Source organism: Fulmarus glacialis, unplaced genomic scaffold (assembly GCF_000690835.1).
Source record: "Fulmarus glacialis isolate BGI_N327 unplaced genomic scaffold, ASM69083v1 scaffold24276, whole genome shotgun sequence".
In the NCBI taxonomy this organism is placed as follows: Eukaryota; Metazoa; Chordata; class Aves; order Procellariiformes; family Procellariidae; genus Fulmarus; species Fulmarus glacialis.
Genome location: NW_009217836.1, coordinates 39017 through 60044, shown reverse-complemented (window position 1 = coordinate 60044; position 21028 = coordinate 39017). Strand labels below are relative to the sequence as shown.

General features: G+C 40.9%; 1 protein-coding gene across 1 annotated transcript in view; it reads left to right on the top strand.

Annotated features, from left to right (window-relative positions):
• The first annotated feature begins 9885 nt into the window (after window positions 1-9885).
• GYPC (glycophorin C (Gerbich blood group)) overlaps window positions 9886-21028 on the top strand; it is a 30884-nt gene continuing 19741 nt past the window's right edge. Inside the window, exon 1 of the mRNA XM_009579840.1 lies at window positions 9886-10064. Within this exon, the coding sequence (XP_009578135.1) occupies window positions 10031-10064 (34 nt within the window). The 5' untranslated portion in view covers window positions 9886-10030. The remainder of the gene's footprint in view (window positions 10065-21028) is intronic.

Genomic DNA, 21028 nt, shown 5'->3' with positions numbered 1-21028 from the left:
AAAAACAACAATGTTATTTGGTGGAGGTGTTTCTGATTTTTTTCAGGTGAATTGCACATTTTGAACACCTTAGGAGGGCAAAATATCATCATAACTACTGTGAACCACAATGGCTTTATATATAGACGATACCTGGGTACTCTATTCAGATCAGATACCAGCAAGACCAGATACCATTTTATTTTTCATTTTATATTTTAGCTGAGATACTCTAAGCTAGATCATTTACATGGGAATTGGGCCCAGATCCCCTAGATATCTTTAAGCACTTCTTTCTCTCGTTTATTTCTGCACCTACAAAAAGTACACAGCAATATTTGTACAGATATCAAATGTGTGATCTCACAGCCCAAAGATTAATTATTTTAGGCCATTAGGTACAGCAAAATCCCGAAACTTTGAAGGTACTACAGAAAAAAATATTACTTCATTGTAGCTAGTGAAATTCAATTTCCTAGGGATTATTCCCAGTTCTAAACTTGAAAGAAGATGGTCTTATATCCGATATATGATAAACAGAGGAATAACTTATTAAGTATTTGCAATGACTCTTCTTTAGTAGAAGTTACCTGCTTCATTTGAAAAAATTCTACTCTTTCATTAGAACTTGTATACCTCCATCTCACTATCAAAAAGCATATCTAAAGTTGTATTCTAAATATCTACCAACATGGTACTAATACAATATTGCTGAGTAGATTTCTGAATGCATTAAAGCTGAGAGCAGCCATTCTCACTGATGCGAATATTAACAAGGACTACAGTGACTAGAAAAGAGTAGGTGTTTTCAGAGAAAGGTCAGGATTTGAATTAATGTAAAAAAAAAAAATTAACCAACAGGAGAAGAAACAAAATAAGCCAAAATTTATTTGGCTGTAATTACTGTACTTTTCAAGCAATTAAAGCTTTTATGGCATTATGTATAAATATGCAATAACAGCACTTTATTTAAATTTATTTAAACTATAAGCAGGACATTTCAGAGGATATCTGACAATTGTTTTTTGAGGCTGAAAAAAGAAAACAACAGAAGATGATGGCAGGTGAAATTTCAAATGGTGGAATATTGATACAGAGTGTTAATTAACACAGAGTGTTTATTCATGCTACATGGTGCATATAATCCGTTACACTTACTAAATGAGGATTTGATTGCCCAGTATTCCAAAGCATACCAGCACTTTTACATGGTAAAGGCAGGGACTTTCTCTATTTGTATTTGCTGAGTACAAGAGGGATGGCCTCTGTGAGGAGAATGAAATGGTACCAGAACACAAATAGCAAATTTAAATATCCCTAGAAATGCTGCAACACCCTGTATGTCTGGATCTCAGCAAAGAAGGGTGTTGTTTTTTTCCTTAGAGGGGATACAAAATTATTGGACGTAATTTAGTTCATCGCACCTAATTTTAGCCATAGAATGAATCACCTTCTGGAAACCTCTATCTCCTCCTTTGACGCCAGAGGGAATGCGGAACACTAGAATAGATTATGTGACTAATATCTCAATCACTGAAGTTACATAAAATGACACTAACCCCTTATCTTTAAAAAGCTTCTTCAATAGACTGCCTCATCGTAGAGTCTGACTATAATTAGGAAATTTAATTTGGATTATGTGGTAAGAGGAAGCGTCCATATATGAATATTTATAGGAAGCCTTCAGTAATCAGGAAAATCTTTAAGCATGCTTTCAACTTGGAAAGAGACCTAAGCACGTGCTTAAAATTAAGAGCATGCTTTGTATTTTCTTAAATCAAGGTAGCCATAAGGACATTCTTCAGTGTTTTCCTAATACGGGTTTGAACTGCCAGAGACAAATCAGCAGTGTAGCACTGGTGCTACACAGAATTTCTCCAGCTCTTACTTCAGTATTTGAAAAAAACTGACAAGATCCAGTGATCCTAGAGATTTCTGAACTTAGATCTTTCCCAAAACTTTCTGATCTAAACTAATTTCATTCCTGAACTCTCCCTGTCAAATCTAGTTCTCCTTTCAGCCTGACTTCACAAGCCAAAAATACATATTAATGTACTTGGTAGAGAACAGATATGTTTAGATTATTCAGATATTTTTCCTGTAGTTATGTTTATTGTCCTGACTTATAACTTCCCGGGCAGCTCTTTGATTTAATAAGGAAGAAAACTATTTCTAAAGAAAACATTGCAAATTTCACAGTAAAGTATGTGTGTATCAGTAGACTTTGCTTGCAGCTCATTGCAAGAAAGGAGCAATCTCTACATTTTCTTTCAGCATCTCACCTTTTCCTTGCTGTGTAATGCCTGCCATGTCCAACAGAAACACAGGGATGGTGAAAAGTAGATCTGCGGGAGCGTTGCAGAGTCGACAGCTAAAATTTTCAACCAGGTTCATGCATGTCATTTAAATAAGTTTCAAGGGAGTCTGTGACATTGTATCCGGAGTCTGCTTTTGGACTTTGCATTAAAACAAAACAAAACTCATTGTATAATTTAGTCAGCAAAAGCATTCATGTGTGTCCCAGTGCCTGATTACTTGTGAGTGGGTCTGGTGAGCAGTTGCAGTTGGGCTTGTTGCCATTCCAGCATGTGCAGTTTAATAGTTTTTTGCTTTGTTTTGGTTTTTGCAGCTGTATATTTTTACGTCAAAAATCTTGAAGTAGTGCCAATCAGATACAGCTGAATTGCCGTTGCTGCAGTAAAAAAAATTATCAGCGTGCAATTTTTTATTAGAATAGGCCATTCTAAATTTTTACTCCCATCACAGCAGACAGCTACATCCATTTTTGTATAAAAACTTACTTAGCACAAATAAAAGGAACAGCAGATTAGCTGCTTTTAAGACCATATCCTATTTTAGCTGAACTCACTGGGCAGTGGACCTCAAGGATAGCCACATCCAGTGCATTTAGTTGCACTTTGGGAACTCTCTCTCTGCCACTCCCTGTACAAAGCTTGTAAAACAAATTTATTATCAGTGGCTTAAGAACCTCACTTAAATGAGATGAATATTTTACTGTTTGAGAGAACTGCAAACTACCCATTAAGCAAGGGTGGGTGAATTTCCTTTAAAATTAAAAGGAAAAATAAGGCACCCACTTGTGTCTTGCTAAAAGGCGGTGGGGAATCACATGTCTAATGCTTGGTTTTGGCTTTGAGAATCCTCCCTGGAGCTCTAGTTTTACAGTCACTTTCTCATCTGTTTAATTCCTGTGAATAGTCTTTTGAAAGCAATGGGAGGAACTGTCTGCAGGATGTTAGTAAATCCAGTCACATGAGTGCACTGGGAAGATACGCATTCATATGGCAGGGGTCAAAAAACAGGGTTTTTTTCCTTCGAGTACACCAATGAGCAGATAAGAGAAATTTATTTCTACACTGTAGCTGCAAGTTTACACCAGGATTTTAGCCAGGGCTCCCCAGATCCTATGTCTATTGTTTCAGGAATTGTTTAGAAAAAGATTTAATAAAAAACCCCAAAACCAAAACAAACAAAAAAACCCATCCAAAAAAACCCCAGAAAACAACACTACCAGCATAAAAGTGTTCATTGCTTTGGGAGCGTCCAAATTTCATCTTTGTGGTCCTAAGGGATGCCCTGCACGCTGGATACAGTAACCACTTGCCACTTTGCAAATGGTCTCCAAGAGCCTAAGGATTTGCAGACACTACAGCCAGGGATCAGAGGAGAACACCCCCTGAGGGAGCTTGGGAGGACCCAGATCTGGGCTAACTGCTTGTAAGCCCTTTCTTCCTCCTGCTGCAGTGCTGAGTTATTGGCACGATTCTAATGAACTCCATTAAGATTGCTGACTACATCTTCTAGTTATTTAATTAATCACTTAACAAAGGAAGCAATTTGACTAAGTCAGTAAACACAAACATCTTCATGATTGCTCAGACAGAAAGAAAGAAAAAACTGTGAGTTTAAGGTTGTTTTAAAGTAAAAATAACTAAAATCACATGACTCATGAGAAAAATGAAGTTCAAGCCTCCCTTGGAATAGGAATTTCGTGGAGTTATTTTTAAAGCAATGATAGGAGCAGTGTTAAGCGACAGGGTCTCGGGATCATCACACACGTCCTCATGGTGCCCTAGTTTCATTCAGTGTAACTATGCCTTTATCACGTGCCAGCTTTGTGCTCAGATAGTGGGTTGAAACACTCAACTCTGCTCTGAAGTATCTCTGCTTTTATAATTAATCCAAGGCTATGGAAAGCAATCTGATAACCAAAGCGAAGACTGTTACAACATCAATGGGATGAGGAAGATAACTAGCACAGTTATTATAAAGTATGCTTGTAAAAATTACCAGGACGGCATTAATTTGGTAGAATAAGTACCTTTGACTAAATTTAGCCGACAATCCTGCATAGGGACTGCCAGTTGTGGATTGACCAGAGGTACAGAAGAGAAGAGAAGCAAGACTTTTTGCTCTTGCATGGATAGAAGAAAGTAGTCTTAATGTGATGTCTTTTTCTCCAGAGAGGATAGTACATGCAAGCTAAAAATGAGAGCAAATACCTCAGTGTTATTCTATTTCATGAAATATCATCTGCCAGTCTGACTGTGTCTGTTTGGCTCCGTGTTGCTGCAATGTGGGAAGCAGACTCAGGAATGGATTTAAAGCACACACACTTACCCAACACCTTTGTTGGACGTACCCCCGCTACTGCTTTGGTCAAAGCATTCACACTGTGATTAGAAAGATCTCAACTTTGGATATGTCCCATCTGAGCCTGATCCATCCAAACTAGAAAGGGTAGAAAAGAGGCTGAAACCCTTGCTAAAGTACAAGAGAGCTTAGGATCCAACCTCTCAGAGAGCTCAGGCTGAGACAAGCCCATAGTTGATGTTACACAAGGACAGTCCAGGTGATGGACAAGCAACCTTTGAGAGGATTTTGACCTGCATGTAACCAGCAGTGAAAGCACAATTTAACATTTAGGTAACAAAACACGCCAGGCTCCACAGGCATCAGGACTCTTGACTTTCAACTTTCCAGCCATTTTGGAGTTATGCAATGACCTAGAAAAAAACAACCTATTGAAATTATGCTACAGATAATACAGTTCCAACTATGTAAATCAGAATGATGGTTTTCAGTCAAACTGAAGGTCTAGCTACACCAGATCCCCTAGGAATGATGACTTTCAGTCTTTAATTCTGTTTTGTGTGAGCAAGTCTTCCCTTTTGTTTGTTTTAAAGTTCAGCATGATTAACTTTATTTTATTTATCTTTTAGTTCTTTTGTTATGAGAAATCCATGTACCAAAGCCTAGTCTCGGATTTCTTGAACTCAGCAAGAACTGATAGTGTGATTCACCCCCTCCACGTCTACCCAGCTTATGTTACCACTGTCCCAAGTGTGCACTATCAAACAGCATGTCAACATCCTGTTGACTGGTCTAGAGTACAAGCAGATGATGTGCTTTTCAGCAGTATCGGGTATTAGATTGGAGAGGAGGCAGGAATCAGTAGCTCTAAGGCATCCTGTCTGATCTTTGGACATGACAACATTATAGATAGTCACAGAGAATCTGCAACACTTTGTCCACTGAGCTCTTGACCTTACCCATTTTCCCTCCATGGTGTCATTAAATGAACTACAGTTCATGGAAAGCCAAGCATAGGGCTTGGCATAGACAAGATGTAGAGTCCCCTTATATTTCCATTTCACAGAGTGATGGCATGTTTTGAGAAGGGTTTGTATTGTAGTGACACTGGAGGTTCCCCTGAGAACACAGATACTTTACAGACACAAATGGAAAAAACTTGCCCCAAATAAACTAACAGCCTAAGCGGGGATGTCTTAAACACAAACAGGCACATTACATCCTTTAACTGCAAATAGTTGTGAGATAAGGCAATGCAGGAGGTACGCTGTGTTGCAGGGATAGGAATATATCCCAAAGGTTCAGGTAGAAGTCAGAGGGGTGGTAAAAGTAAAGACGTATGCCTGAGATACAAAGTAAGGAGGAGAGTTGATCTCTTATCTCCAGAGTAAATCCTTCTCTTTTGGCCTTACGTGAAGGTCAAGAACTTGTTCAGTAACGATTGCTGTTATAACTGCAGACAGAAAATTCCTGCTCTGTGCCCCAAGGATTTCACAAGATAGTTGTGCTTACAGTCACTGGCAGCATAGGCACCACATAAAACATGAGCATCTTGGTCCATCCTGGGTAATAAGTCTACTTTGATCCCTTTTGCACGGCCACAAAGGTTTTATTCTCCATGACATATTCCAGATGTGAGTTGGCCCACACACGGGATGGGTAGTCTGTGGCCAGTAATCCCTACCCTCTTAGCACAAAAATAAATGGGAAACAGGGAGGAAACAAGAGGACTGAAGTCAGGGGGGAGACCCTACCGCACCGGGTAACAAATAAATAGACTATTATTCCTTCCAGAGATGGAGAGGAACATAATCAGTAGAAAATGCTATAGCTCACCAGCCTGGCATGTTTAAGACAGCCTGAAGTGTGTAGCCAGCAGAGGAAAGAAGAAAGCCAACACCATCTCTCATGCCAGCTGACCAGGTGACCACAGCACGCGGCCTGGTGGGACACACCACTGTCTCATGCAAATGTGGCCATCAGTACAAGCATGAGGCCCATCTTGAACTCACAACCAGGCAAGAACCGCTTCAGCCGCTGCTACATCTTCTCCTTAAAGGTCCAAGTGGTGGATCCAAATACCCTCTCCGAGGCTCGGAGGCTGTGGAGGGTGGGCAATGATGGATATTAACGAGAGCTTTCTGCTCAGCCTTTTTCAGTCTTGCCACAGTTTTTACAGACTGAGAATAGAAATTGTGCATTATGTTTTATCATGAAAATCCAGCAAAGACAAGGATTTCTAGTCCGATGTCCTACTGTTGTCAGGCATAACTTCCTGAAGAGAGACTTTTTCCTTTGGCTTATTTATTTGTTTTCCTTCGAGTGCAGCCTAAACCCTCCCTTCCTGTTGGGAGCAACAGCTGCAGCACGTGGCATTGGCTTGCCAAGCCTGAACAACTGTGAAATATCATTTATCTTGGAGCAAGATAGTATCAAAGAGAACAACCGTGTGGGCCTGACTATGAATTCATTACATAGCTGTGCTTCGGAGGAGTAGGATAAGTTGCAGTATCAGAGACAAAAGAAGTCCCACTTCTGAGCTGACACTCTTGGACCTGAAAGGACTGTCACATCTGAAAGCACTACTGAGACAAAAAGAGAATTTTGGTTTCCTTGCTCAGAAAAACACTCTGAGCTTTCAAAGGTTGGAGATACAAAAGTATTCACCAGGGCAGGAAACCAATAATTTTTCTATAGATTAATGGGACCATGGTGACCCCAGAAGATCAAGTAATTGGCTGTTGAAAGCCACACAGCTGACACACACACTTCCCAGCATACCTGTGTTATCCCACAGATCCAGTGGATCCTGTATGAATGCCACAGCCCGTAGATAAAAAATGCTTTCAGCTGCCCTTCTGTTATCTTCACCCTTTCGCCTTTTTGAGGGGCTTTGTTGCCAGAAGCAACCATTGCATTTAAAGTTTAGGAGAGAGTTCAGACAAGCCTGAAATTAGCGATTAATCACATATTTTCACCACCACCACTCCACTCCCATCTTTTGCTCTGGGTTTCTTTGGTGCCTCCTGTCCCGCAGGGGCGGCCAGCTGAGGGTCGGGGCAGGCAGAGAGCACTGGGCTGCTCTTTGTTTTGCGCCCCGGTCTCAGGCTCCTCCGGAAGCATGCCGGGCTGCGTGGAGCTGTCGTGCTCGCTTCCCTTTTCAACCTCATATATTTCCCATTAATGATGAGTGGGAAAGGTCAGGGAAGGTCTCATTAATGGCCTGCTTGAGGGCAAGCAACAGCCTTGGGAAATGGCTCTGTGATTTCCTGGGAATCCCAGTCTATTCAATAAGCAAAGAAAGAAGTCCTAAGAAAAGTGAAGATATCAAGGTGTTAAAGGGGACTTTCCCATGTAAGCTTGGTGCTTTCAGAATCCTCTTATGTAAACTTGGGTATAACTCTCCCAGTGATTTTGGTGGTAGGAGAGTAGCCTTGATAAGAACAAAGAAGACAGATGGAGGAAGTGTTGCACAGATGCAAAGGGGTTAAGCACTAGGAGCTAACCAGGCTCAGTTTAGGGCAGCCCACTTGCGTGCATGTATGCCATTTTGAGTAGTCCGCCACAAAACTCCTGGGAAGGGTCTAGACCACTGCACTAACATAATGAAGGCATCAATACCTTCCATCCTTCAGTTCAGTTGCAGCGGCTGAGAAGTCCTTTCTTGACAGCAGTTCTGAAATTTCGCAGGGATCAGGACGATGAAAGATTTAAATATAATAACTTTGCATGACAACAATTCTCATGCCCTGGGAGAGAAAGCCCCAATTTTACCTGTGCACACTGTGCTTTAAATATAGAAGAAGAAGCAATAGATAACATGCTCATCAGTATTTTCATAGAGAATCTATCTGGTGTAAATCAATGTTGCACTATAGAATTGAAGCCAGTGGAGCAACGTCAGGAGTTTTTGCTATTATTTTTCCCTCTTTGTTTTGTGCCTTGCTTTGCTCTGTCTATCACTAAATGTTCCAGGGCTCTCTACCACAAGCCCAGAGTGTGGAAAATGCTGACCAAAGTCATTTACTGTATCCGTGCTCACAAACAAGCTGTCATTTGTTGTTGGCATGTAAATAAGTCACTGTTCTTTCCATCCTATAGCTGTTAAATAAATACTGTGAACCAAGTTCACAGCATTTATTTCTTGTAGGAGGTCACTGAGATGATTTCACAGAAATATCCTGCGACAGTTTTGCAAAACAGGATGAGTCTCAGCCTGAATTTCATGACTCTGTTTTTTTCCACTTCCATTCCAATGGTTACTGTGTTTTTGCTGTCACAGGCAGGCGGTTAATTCATCCTGACTCACAGAGACCAGGAAAATGGAAACTTTGTCCACACTTCTTAGTGTCGAAGACATATGTGTTATAAAGTACTTGTATTTTGGTATGACCTAAAAGTCCTAGCCCATGTCAACCGCAGACCGACTGTGTGTGCACACTTACAACAACTACATGCCGCTGATTGCAGTATAGCACGCAGACAGCCAAACAGACAGCTCTAAATGGTAGCAATATAAACGAGGGAGCTGGTAGCCCAGTCCAGGCTGAAAAACTTGCTGCAGAGTATGAGTAAATTAACCCATGCAGACCAATAAATATATCCTGTTTATAAACAAAGCCTGCCTGCAGATTAAAATAAAAATACCAAGACTGGGAGGAAATCAGTTGTATCATCTTTATTCTACAGATGGCAAACTGAGGCAGAGATTAAACGCTTTGCCCAAGGTACCATAAGCAGCCTGTGGCAGAGCCAGGACTGCAGTTACCCCTGCCTCAGCCTGTGCTGCCGCCTCAGGTTCCTCCTTGTTCTGAGCACAGTGTAGATTCATGCTATATGCTGAGGTAACTACTCTGACCCAGTAAATGTCATTCTCAATTTTCACCTGTTAAAAGGACAGAATCAGATAGACTGTAAGTGTTAAGGATGCTGCTGGGCAATGAAAATTGAAAGCCCGACTTTCAATCTCACCCACTGATGATAGGCATTTTGGAAAGGAAGTCAGCAGCAAGTTTTGCACTTAAAAAAACTAATATCAACAGTGGTGGGTAGGGGTAGGGGTAGGGGTTTGGGAAGTGAATCTAATAGGTGCATCTAGATTTGGCTAAGAATGAAAAGAGCGTTTTCTTTCCACTGGTTGCTGGCGAGTAAAAGCAAAGGGGTGGAATACATCCAACTTGCAAAACTTGAAAACAGTTACTACTATCTGCAAATGGGTGCCCCTCCCCGCTCATGTGAGCTACACAGGCAAAAGAGAATGACACATGTGCTGTTTCCTTTTCCAGTTGTAAAGGGGTCAGGAGCCAGGCAAGGAGAGCCCGAACAAGAGGAGCATTTTCCTGGGCTCTTCCAGCTGTTCTGTTCAATCCCGCCATCGGTTCTGAGCAGGGAAGAGAGACTGTCAACACAAATAAGGCATTTTTCAAAGGCGTAAATTATGAGTTACCAAAACAATACGACATCTCAACCACGTGAGTACCCTTATCCCCCCCTTCTTATAATAAGAGTGGATTTATCAGTCTGCCGCTTAAGGAAAAGATTGTCTAATGTGTTTCATACTGGGGGGGAAAAAAAAAAGGAAAAAAAGAACTCCTGAGACTAATCCTGAAGAAAAAAAGTTGTGATGAAACTGTTTTCCTTTTTTATTCTTTGTGTTTGTGCGCGCGTGTGTGCGTGAAGAACTGAAACGGGCTCTGCAAACTTTGGCTCCTGAATAGGACCGAGCAAAATTAGTAACGTTTCCGCCTAAACGCTGGCTTAGAAAAGTTTCATTTGAATGTTTTTCCCTCCCCCCCCCGCCTTCAGGAATGAAAATATAGAGCATTTCGAAAGCGTACTGACGCTTTTCTAAGATATTAATGGTGCTGCCCAAATGTGTTTAGAGTCTCAAGCTGTCTGTGTGTAATATGAGACGCAAGCCACAAACTGACAGTCTATATTTAAAGCCACAATGCGTTTCTGCTCCTGGAAATTTAGAAACGTGGGCTTAAGGACAAGCAAATTAGTTTTGCAGCAAGAGAGGGTACAGGAGGGCAAGTCCTCTGCTGGCGTAACTCTGCATATTTCAGTAAATTTAAAAAAAGAGAATTTGGCCCGAACAGTCAAGTGAGCACAGAGGCTCAGCTGCAGCATGGGAGCATTCATTTTGGGACAGTGTTAAAAAGAAAGTGCAGGGGAAAGGGGTAGATTCTGATTTGATAAGCTGAGAAAAGTCAATGGGAAAACTCTGAGTTTTTGGTGCTGCAATAGCTTCATATCTCTTTTATGGCTTTAGTATAATGTTTCCTGTTTTAATTCAAGACAGTAGTTTTGTATTATTTTTAATAAAAAAACTGCCAATAGCAGAATTGTTTATCAGTACTATCGTGGTATCAGTAACAAAGGCAGAAAGTACAGATGGCACTGTTGGGAGCCGCCTGTAATTCAGGATTTGATCCAGAGATTGCTGTAAGAATATTTGTTCTGTATGGATGTGGACACTGACGATGTTTCCCAAGCTTTGAATGAGGCAGGCTGATCCAGCAGAAATGACACCAGGAGCAGCATCTCTAGAATCCTGACCAGCGATTTCTATTTACCCTTTAGTCCTTTTTGCAAGTTCTAATCAACAAGAAAGATTAGATGCTAGCTTTATATTATATTTTATTCTATTTTATTCAACAGTTTAGAATATTACAGCTTGTTTTCTATTATTGATAGGAAAGAAACATGCAGGCTAATTCAGGATTCTGAGAGTTTGTGTTTGAAAAGCTTGAGTAATTATGGCCATTGGTGCTCTCCAAGCGTGTGCAGGAGAGTGGTCGTGACTCACTGAGGTGCATTTTGCTCATTGTGCAGTATCAGCAAGGGTCCAGACCCAATCTTGTATCTTCAGTGACAGGCTTGGCCAGGTGACAAGTCCAGGACCAGCTCTACAGTCCCGAATACATCACGAATCACTTCTCTGACAGACCCAGGTTGTCAGAGGACCCCACAGAAGGCCCTAGGGTGGATCTGGATGAGGAGTTAGTACCCCGTGGGGCCTTTTGTCCGTTCATAATGAAAAAAGGCTGATGCATCAGGTTCTCTTGTTTTTTCCAAAATCTAGGCAGGAATTCTCAGCTTGAATCATTTTAAGATCATATGATTTCCAGTGAAAATAAATGGCTTGCAATCTAGCTAGAAGAAGTATTCTGACTGAAAAATAGTGACTATCTATTCTTTATTTGCCCTCATAATTTCCCTTACTGATTCAGACAGGATGTTCCTGTATTTTGTTTCAGTCTGTCTTTGTTTTTTTATTTTTTTTTTAAGTTACATGGATCAAATTTACAGATTAAGAACAAAATTAAATTAAAGGGAAGTCTGATAGTACTATATTCCTGTATAATGCAAGTTTGGTGCATTGTTTTTATAATGGTTAAGGTTTTGGGAGTAGGTCTTGGGGAAAAGGGTCTTATTTCTTAGTAAAATTCCAGCAACTTTTGCAAGAAACAAGATATTGAAAGATCAGTGTATTGACAGGCACTGCACAGCATGGACAGCAGATGTTTGCCAGAAAGGCAGAGTAATTGGGAAAAAAAATTGCTTCATAACCATAGTGAAAATCTTTGAAATGGGTGTGAAAATGCATAAAGAATCAGCAAAAACCTTTGACTATACTGAACATGTTAATTCTTTGCTGAGTACCTGCAGGTGAGACCACAGAGCAGCTGCCTACTGATGTAAACTGAACAGTGTTAAGTTACCTAATTGCTCATGTTCTTTGCTTATCTCCTCGTATTCGCTCGCGGCTGATAAGGAATTTTTATTCATTCTATAAATACAGCATGATCCTGGAAATCCAGGTGGGAGCAGACTACTGTTTCAGATTTAAGATACTCAACTCTGTGAACCCTGCAAATGTGTTCTGCCTCTATACGGGGATGCCACACCATCCAACCTCGGGCACTTCCCATGCCCGGCTCAGATGATACCCCATCGCTCTGAGTGGGCTCTCTGCATACTCAACAGAGAGGCAAGGGAGCCAGTAATTCAGCCTGCTGATTTTAGGCGGTGTGTGTATATTTACTCCATCATTCATTGTTAGTGGACATTTGTGTGTGGCTGGAATAAAATGGAATATCTAAGTAAAGAAGTCTGCTACCAAAGCCAAAAATGGAGTTGGGCTTTAATTTCATTGGCTCGGATTCAACACAATATTGTACTGTGAATATGTCTCCAGTTTCTTTTTTTTGTTTCTTATTATTATTGTTATGATATAAAAAGGACCTAGCCTGACTGTAGGAATGTGAACTTTCTGATTTTTAAATGCATCACTTTTAAATGCATCACCTTCTCTTACTACAAAATCTGAGGAATTCCACAGGTTTGGCACTCTCTATTCAGACTGCAGCTTTTGCCCTCTTCCTTTTAGACTGCAGTGACCCAGTTCCGAGGCAATGGGACAGCTCAAACGAGGTGAAGGACTCACGCAAATAAACGTCACCAGGTAGAAGATTCAATCTGGGGAGGCAGTGATCTATGCAAAGCCATCTTTGGGGGTCAAAGGTGTTCATCCCCTTGGAGAAGGAGCTCTGCACCTTACAGGATTTAATCTGTACTCGGCATACTGGGAATGTTTTATTTGGGACCTCTTGTATTCCAAATGCCAGCTGTCAAAGGAATTAGTGGTTAAGGAGAGCAGTTTGTGGAGGCTTCTCTTCCTCATCACCTACCAGCAGATAAGGTCTTCCTTCTGGGAGGGTAGGGAAGCAGTGCGGTCTGTGCTATGTAGAAGAATTGGCCCAAAAGGAAACCAGGAGGCAAGACAGGACCTCAGGCCATGCCCCAGCTGCAGAGAGAGGAAGAGGGTCAGGAACAGGGTGAAGGAAAGCAAGCCTTGTGAGCTGTATGCTTTCCATCTGCATTGCCAGCTGTAGTTCAGTAGTAGCCCAGATGCAAGCCCTGCCCTGCTCGGGGGGAGCAGACCCTGGTGCAGGAGGTCTCGGCTCCATCGTGCCCAGCTTCTCCACCTGCCACAATGACAGTTAGGGCTTATTATGGCAAAACGAGTCAAGTATGTGTGGCCTGTCCCCTCCAGAGAGGCTGAGAGCTTGGCAATGTGCTCCCCGGTAAAGGCGAAGTGACTTAGAGCTGTGAATGGCGAGTCTGGTTCTGAGAACAGCCTTGCCCTATCTTTAACTCGTTATGAGATATATTTTGGGGCTGCAAACAGGTCCTTTAAATGTTCCTGGAGCAATACCACTTAACTTTCACACAGGGCCTGTGAAAAGCTGCAAATGGTCCCCGTAGACTTTTAATCATGTTATTCACTGCCTTGGCAATAGATTTGATTTGATTGCCCATAATCAACAGAAGCGCTTGTCTGTGACAGTAACTAATAAACAAAGATGGAGGCTATTGATTATGAAAATTTTAGTCTTCACTGGTAAACCTGTGAGTATTTATAAGCAAGGAAACCTATAGGTTATAATAACCTCTCATTTTTAGCACAGAAGTCTCAAAACGTGTCCCAGAAGCATTTATGTAAATTGAATGCCTGTGCTTGTATATTTGTCTCCCACCACTCTGCATATGAATTGGAAAATTTGGCTTTATATCCCAGGGCTCTCCCCAACACCATCATTGCCTGAGATGTTGATGTGAAAGTCTGCAAATTGAAAGGCTCAGAATGCATCTGAAATTTCAGTAATTAACAAAAGAAATGTTGGCAAACTGCTAAGCTGGAGGGAATGGGGAGGATGTCCACCCAAACAGGAGTCTGCTTTTTTAAACTACACAGTTCTGAGCATTTGTGGGCACTGCTTTTCAGAAAAAAAAAGAAAAAAAAAAAAAGGAAAGAAAGAAAAAAAAGCCGATGATTTACATAGTAGATGTTAAAGATTCAGGTTATGTCTGGTTATGTGCTTAAGCCTATTAGTATTACAGAATTGTGCCGTGTCTGCATCTCATTGCTGATACTGCTGCACCTTTCTTTCTAGGCTCTTATGGAATATACCCTGTATCCGTCACTGTTCAAATGACTGAGTCCAATCAGCAAAGCCTTTTGTAAAACAGGCTTTCGGGACTGCATTCTCTAATGAAAGTCTGTTTGTGTGTCTGCTCTGTGGAGTGCCTGTCTCTATTGTTGGGGAGGGATTAGTATTCCTATAGCATAGAGAAATTCAAGCCAACAGAGGGATCTGATTGTGCTAGGTGCTGTACAGGCACCCTTTCTTCAAAAGGCTGGTAGACTACATAGAGAGGTAGGAGAGAAATGCCTGCTTTCCAGGGGCACTGCTGGAGAGGCAGCTTTTGGCTATGGGAAGGCATTTATAGCAGCCAGAAGGTAGGAATTAGTATTGATTCCCGTAGATCTACTGGGGCAACAGCTCTTTGCTTCCCACTCTCTAATTGTGCAATACATGCTTAGGAAAAAACATAGCTCAGAAGTCAGTTGTGACTGGCCTATTTGTTTGCCACAGAAAGATCAGAAAACTTTTAAACACGGCGTTTGGCACTAGTAGGATCTTTGTTTACATTTTTTTTGCTTCACATCCAAGTTGTGATGGGAAATGCATGAAAAATTGGGGGACGCCAAGGTGCTGCAGTGACAAGAATACACAAACACCTTAGCTGGGCAAGTCTTTGGGCAGCAGACAGACTGTGTTTTACTTACTTCTGAAAGACTTAAGTTCCTAAGTCAAATGAATTTGACAGTGTTACCCCAGTGATGAGTTGGTGAAAAATTCACTAGCTGCTAAGCATTCTGAAAGACTACTTGGCGAATGAAGAAAAGTGGCACTTGGAGAAATCAGGTTTGGTTTGCCAACAATTTATGAACACGAATGGAGAAAAAGACTGTCTTCTCTGGATAATTTATTTGTAACCCATAACTCAACTGCATCAAGTAACGATACTGCAACATTACAACAACAGGCAAGCAGCTCATAATTTGTAGCTGAAATAAGATCTGCACTCCTCCGTTTCTCCAAGAGTCGGTATGATCTAATTCACACCAGATTCCTATTTCTCCAATGTTAGCATGGAAATCAAATGCACTGTCTGTGCTATATTGCTCCCTTACTGCAGATGTACCTTGCACGTGTAGTTTCACCAATGAGACATCTGGCTAAGTGATTTTCCTCTTAATTAATCTTCTCATCTGCAAAGGAGGCCAGTTTCTCATATCTTCTTCTCTTCTGACATATGTTTCACCACAGGGTTCTTCCTGATGAAGCAGAAAACTTCACTTAAAATCTCAACGGGTTAAACTTGTTCTGCTGCATTGAAGTTTTAAAGTGATTTTTTTTTTTCCTTCCCTCTCCCTCTCTTTTTCATCTTAGAAAAAAAAAAATATTCCGTTATTTCATGAGGGTCTACCTCTTTCTTCTTCAGATAAGCCCTTAAATGGAGTTAAGCTTTTTATCAGTAAGTTGCAGGGGGGCTTTCAAACACACCCTGAGACAGCTCCATGTTATCGTGAGTGATAAATGCCTATTTTACTGGGGACTGCATGTTTAAAATGTCTGGTTTTATAAGGAGGTCCACATTATAAAAAGCATGTGTGACAAGGTCACAGCAATGCAAAATCAAACATCAAGTCTTTACATATGTGTAGGTGTTTAGATTTGCAAACAAAGACCATTTCAGTAACATCAAACCTAGAAAATGGATTTGAATTATTTATATACATACACATATATACACACATTGTATGTATATATAATATACTGTATATCTATATGCATAAATATACACAGACATACATATATATACACACCCCACTCTTTTCACTACTTACATGGCTTTTCACTAGTCAGACTTCTGGATATGGAGAGTTTTATTTCCCTGACCACATCTCTATTCACAGACCAATACCTACAAGTTCGTGTTTCCCTTTTTGTATGATAGACAACTTCAAAAGTAGCAGAAAAAATGACTGGATTTTTGAAGGCTTTACAGAGGCATAAACTCAGTGACAAGAAAGAAAGCAAGAAGAAGGTTTGGGCTATATATAAGGAGTTGGAAAATGTTAGAAAATATCCTTTGTATATCATATAGTACAACATCAGCGAAGTGACCTTATGCAGACTATCCCTTGCAGATGCCAGATTCAGGTGTCTCTCTGCTGACTGTATATACAGTCAGAGCTTAGCAGCTCATGATGGTATAGACACTGCATCACTACATGTTTTGAATTTAGGCATCACAGTATTTGCCTGAATCCATCTTGGAGACTATTAGAGGACCCGGTCCACATAAGCAAAGATCCAGGGAAAAGCAATGATAATGACTTCAGAAACAAGGAGGAAGAAGATGTTCCATACGGACCAAGCTATTTAAAAGGGGAGAATCCAGATTAGGAAAGGCCAAGTCTGCACTCTTCTTGATGCAGTGAATGGTGCAAGTTTAAACCTCAAGCAGGCAGGTGATTTGGTCAGGGTTGGGTTCCTCTAGTAGCTCATCTGTGCTGGCAGAATTTAGTAGTGGCATCTTCAGGACAGTTTTCCAGAAAAACTGAACATTTTAGCATCTTCATGCTGAAATAAAAGTTATCCTTTAAAGAGTAACTATCCTCCTTTGGAAACAGAATACTTATTCAGGAATCAGTTCAATCATATTATGTAATTCTGTGTCCACATCAAACAGTTGTGGGAAAATGAATTTATACTGGAATAGCTTTCACAAAATTGTTACTCCAGGTTAACTTAATCCTTTTGTGTAGACAAATTTATTCTCTGTACACAGGAAAAATAAGCTTGTTTTCTTTGAAAAAGCATTCTTGCTAAGACAAAAGCAAGATGCTTCTCATCTGCCAATTTGAAATTTTAAAAATTTCAGTCACTTAACAAGGGATGAAAAAGCAGCTCCTGATGACCAACTTTAGCTGGATTAACCAATAATCCTTAGGTAAAACAAATAGCCTGCATATTACTTAAACACAGGTGATTAAAGAGTTACATGTATGAATGAGTAGAGAGAAAAAATATTTCTAGTGGATTGTGAAGAGTTACCGTAAAAATGTGGTCAACCCTTGGAAGGAAACTTGTGTACGTTTTCAAAAATTCTGAAGTGTGTTTAAAATGACACTCTGAATTTTTATATTTTATTTCTATCTTCTGGGTTATATACGGGTATGTTGCTGAACTCTGTTTTCAAGGTTTTCTTAGCGTGTATTAGGGCAAGAAATTTACCGATTTATTATGAAATTACATTTTTAGTAGAGTCTGTTATTTCCCGAGGCTTTAATAACCAGCACTCAGGAGCTAGCGGAGATTGTTCTTCTGTTGATGGTTCATTCAAATGTCATGAGCACAGTCCCTGTCCTATCCAATACAGGGAGAAGAAAATTAAATTCTTGATGTATCCATGGTGCAAGGATGCTCTCAGAGAGCAGACCAGTGTTTATCATTACCTCTCTCTCACACCTGACGTCTCTGGTTGTCTAGTTTAGATATCTTCTGCATCTCCTAATCCTTCCCGCCTGTCCCTTTCTCAGCCCACAGGTAAGTGTTAATATCTCAACACAGGAGACACACACAGGTCCCAGTTGTCGAGTGCCATTTCTTCCCTTCTTTCAAGGACCTTTCACAGTCCTGGCAGTGGGAAGGAAGAAAAGCACAGGCAAGGAAGACATGAATCTTCCCTTGTCATCCTCTGGGCTAAGGCCTTGTTTCCTTTAGGAGTCATCCCCTTTTCCATCTCCCTCCCTCTTCTCCATTGGTTTCTCTTTGCTCTCTCATCTTCACAGCTTGCTATGAAACACCTCCCCCCTCCAGATCGTTCCTGTCATCACACAGGAATTTTTATTTACAACCTGGGACACACTTTTTACATCCTGGATCCCACGACTGGGAGAGTTTATTATTGTCTGTTTCCCTTGAATTTCCATAATTATGTCAGTGGACTTTGATTTTTGGAGTCTGTTGCATACAAATCCAGTTTTATTCTCACTGAGCTCATTGGGATTTTTTTATTTTAAAGAAGCCTGTACTACCAGTTATTAATGGCAATTAAGCCCTTGGTGGAAACAGGGGGATATACACAGGATTAGGCTGCATCTCTACAGAAAACCCTACATAAGGTGTTGAGCAGAGCAGACCAGGAAACAAAACTGCCGTTGAGAGTCATGCTTCTGCTCCAGCTTCCCCTTTGCTTTGGGAAAAGGGGAAGTCATGGTTTTCTTGCTCTTTTTCAAAACCACTCAGTGTGCTCTGCACATCCAGTCACTTTTCCTATTACTCTTCTTACCCCTGCTCCAGTCATGAAGAAGAGTGGAGTGAATGGCTTCTGCTAACATCAGCATGGCCAAGAAGAATAGCACCAGGTCAGGGAGGAGAAGGGTGCTTTGTAGGTCCTTCTCGTGCAGGCTGTGTCCACCTAATGGAAAGGGACCAATTCTTGTGAAACCTTGTTGATTGCCTTTGGCACTTTCCCAGCTCCCAGTGAGAGGTGTTTTCTTCTCCATACCCCGAGCTCAAACAACAGTTAGTGTTAGGACCCTTGATGATTCTTAAAAAAATGAAAAATCAGCTTCTATCTCAGCGTTTGTAGACCTGGATGGATCTGGTCCCTCCAAACACCTCTCTCATGCTCCTTACTTGCCCACCCACCTCATCATATCTCCCCATTTAATGGAGATATATCTCCTTCTCAAGTTAACCACCCCATACCCTGACCCAAGAACTCAACTCTCATTTCTGCTTACTTCCTGAACAGGGGACAATTTGAGATTACTTCAAGTCCAAGCCATTAACACAAAGGCAGTGGTGCATGGTGAGTTCATATGGCGAGAGATGAAAAAGATGGTCTTGTACTACCACAGAAAGAAGCTGGTTTGCTCATAGCCTGCGTTAGCCAAGTCTTTCCTTTGTTGCCAGCTCTCCAATCAATGTCTCCTTCCTACCCATGATTAATAGCAAGCTCTTACCATCTTTCCTCTCACATCCTTCCCATTCCTTGTTAACAAAATACAGTCTTCTCTGTTGCATAAATGTATCCTTTTTGTTTTGCTTTGTTTAGTCTGTAAATTCTTCAGGACAGAAATCATCTCTCCTTCCATCTCCTTTCTAAACAAAAATCGCCAAACAATTATTTGCCACTTCAGTGGTCATGATAAGGGGCACTGACCACATCCGTCTTCCCAACTTACCTCATCAAGTTGTTCATTCTGGGCAGAGATCTAGGCCTCCTGAAGCATAAAGATAAATGCAAAAACCAACCTTAGGTATGACATCAACTGGCAAAGCATATGAAGTTGGAAGGACATCAAGGTTTTCTCCTTGAAATATTTTTCCCCTAAACATATTCATTTGTATTCTCTGAGATAGTCTCTAAACTGTGGAGATCAAAGCAAACTGGAAATCTAGCAGAGTTTTTAAGTGCATTAAAGGTAGTGTGTTTCACAGCCACATGCCTGAACGCTTAAGCACCATGGAAGAAATGATGTAGCAGGTGGTGATACATGTAAACATGATTGTTCTAATCTTCATAATTTTCAACTTGTCAAAGCCTAACTCTGACACAACGTTTGACAAAAAGCAAAAATAAGGGATGCTGTGTGCACACACATACACACAGGAGAGCATAAAATCCAAGGATACCAGCCAGCTTCGGATTTTCTCTTTCAGCTACATTTCGGATCTTTTAAGTCATTTACAGCAATAAAGATGTGGATTTGCCAGAGTTATGTGGAACCTGGCAAATCTGGGCATGGAGTGAGTGCTTCTTGGGAGATTTGAATGCAGAAATGTAGTTCTCTGCTGCACATTTTTTTTGCCAAGGTAAAGAGTGTAAAATGCCATCCACTACAGACTAGTGGCATTTCGTAAATGTCTGCATATTGTGAATAGAGATAACCAGCCTTTAATGTTCCTCACTTAGCAACTGAAGCATTGTGTAAATTTTTTCAGGTGTTTTCAGAGAGTCTAAGTGAGACAAAATGAGACTATTTTTCTTTTTATCACCCCTAAAGAAACGAGAACATAATAACAAGAGGTGTCCACCAGATCTGCCCCCTTTCCTACTAACTTTTGGTGCATATTTTCTGATCAGCTCTAGGTGCAAACACAGCTTCATCACCTGAGGTCCTGGCATGTAAACAAATAGTTGACCATTTCTGTCTGCTTCGTGTTTCTGCAGAGCTTGTCAGGAAACACCTTACTCACTGCAAGTTATCATTGCATTGCCGAAGTCAGTGGTGTTGAGATACCTGTACCCTGGAATTTGAGATTGCTTGTATTGATTTCATTGGACTTTGGATCAGAATTTGCTGATTTCAGATCTTCACTTTTTAATATTACTCTGCTTCAAATGCCTTGATTTAGCTCACAGCAGCCTCATCTACTATCACCACAGATTTTAATGAATGCAGAATGATTTATCAGCAGTAACTAGAGCTTTTGTAAGAACCGCCATTGAAGGCAGGGGGTAGTGGGGAACAAATAAAGATAAACTGTTCCTGTAAGCTCCC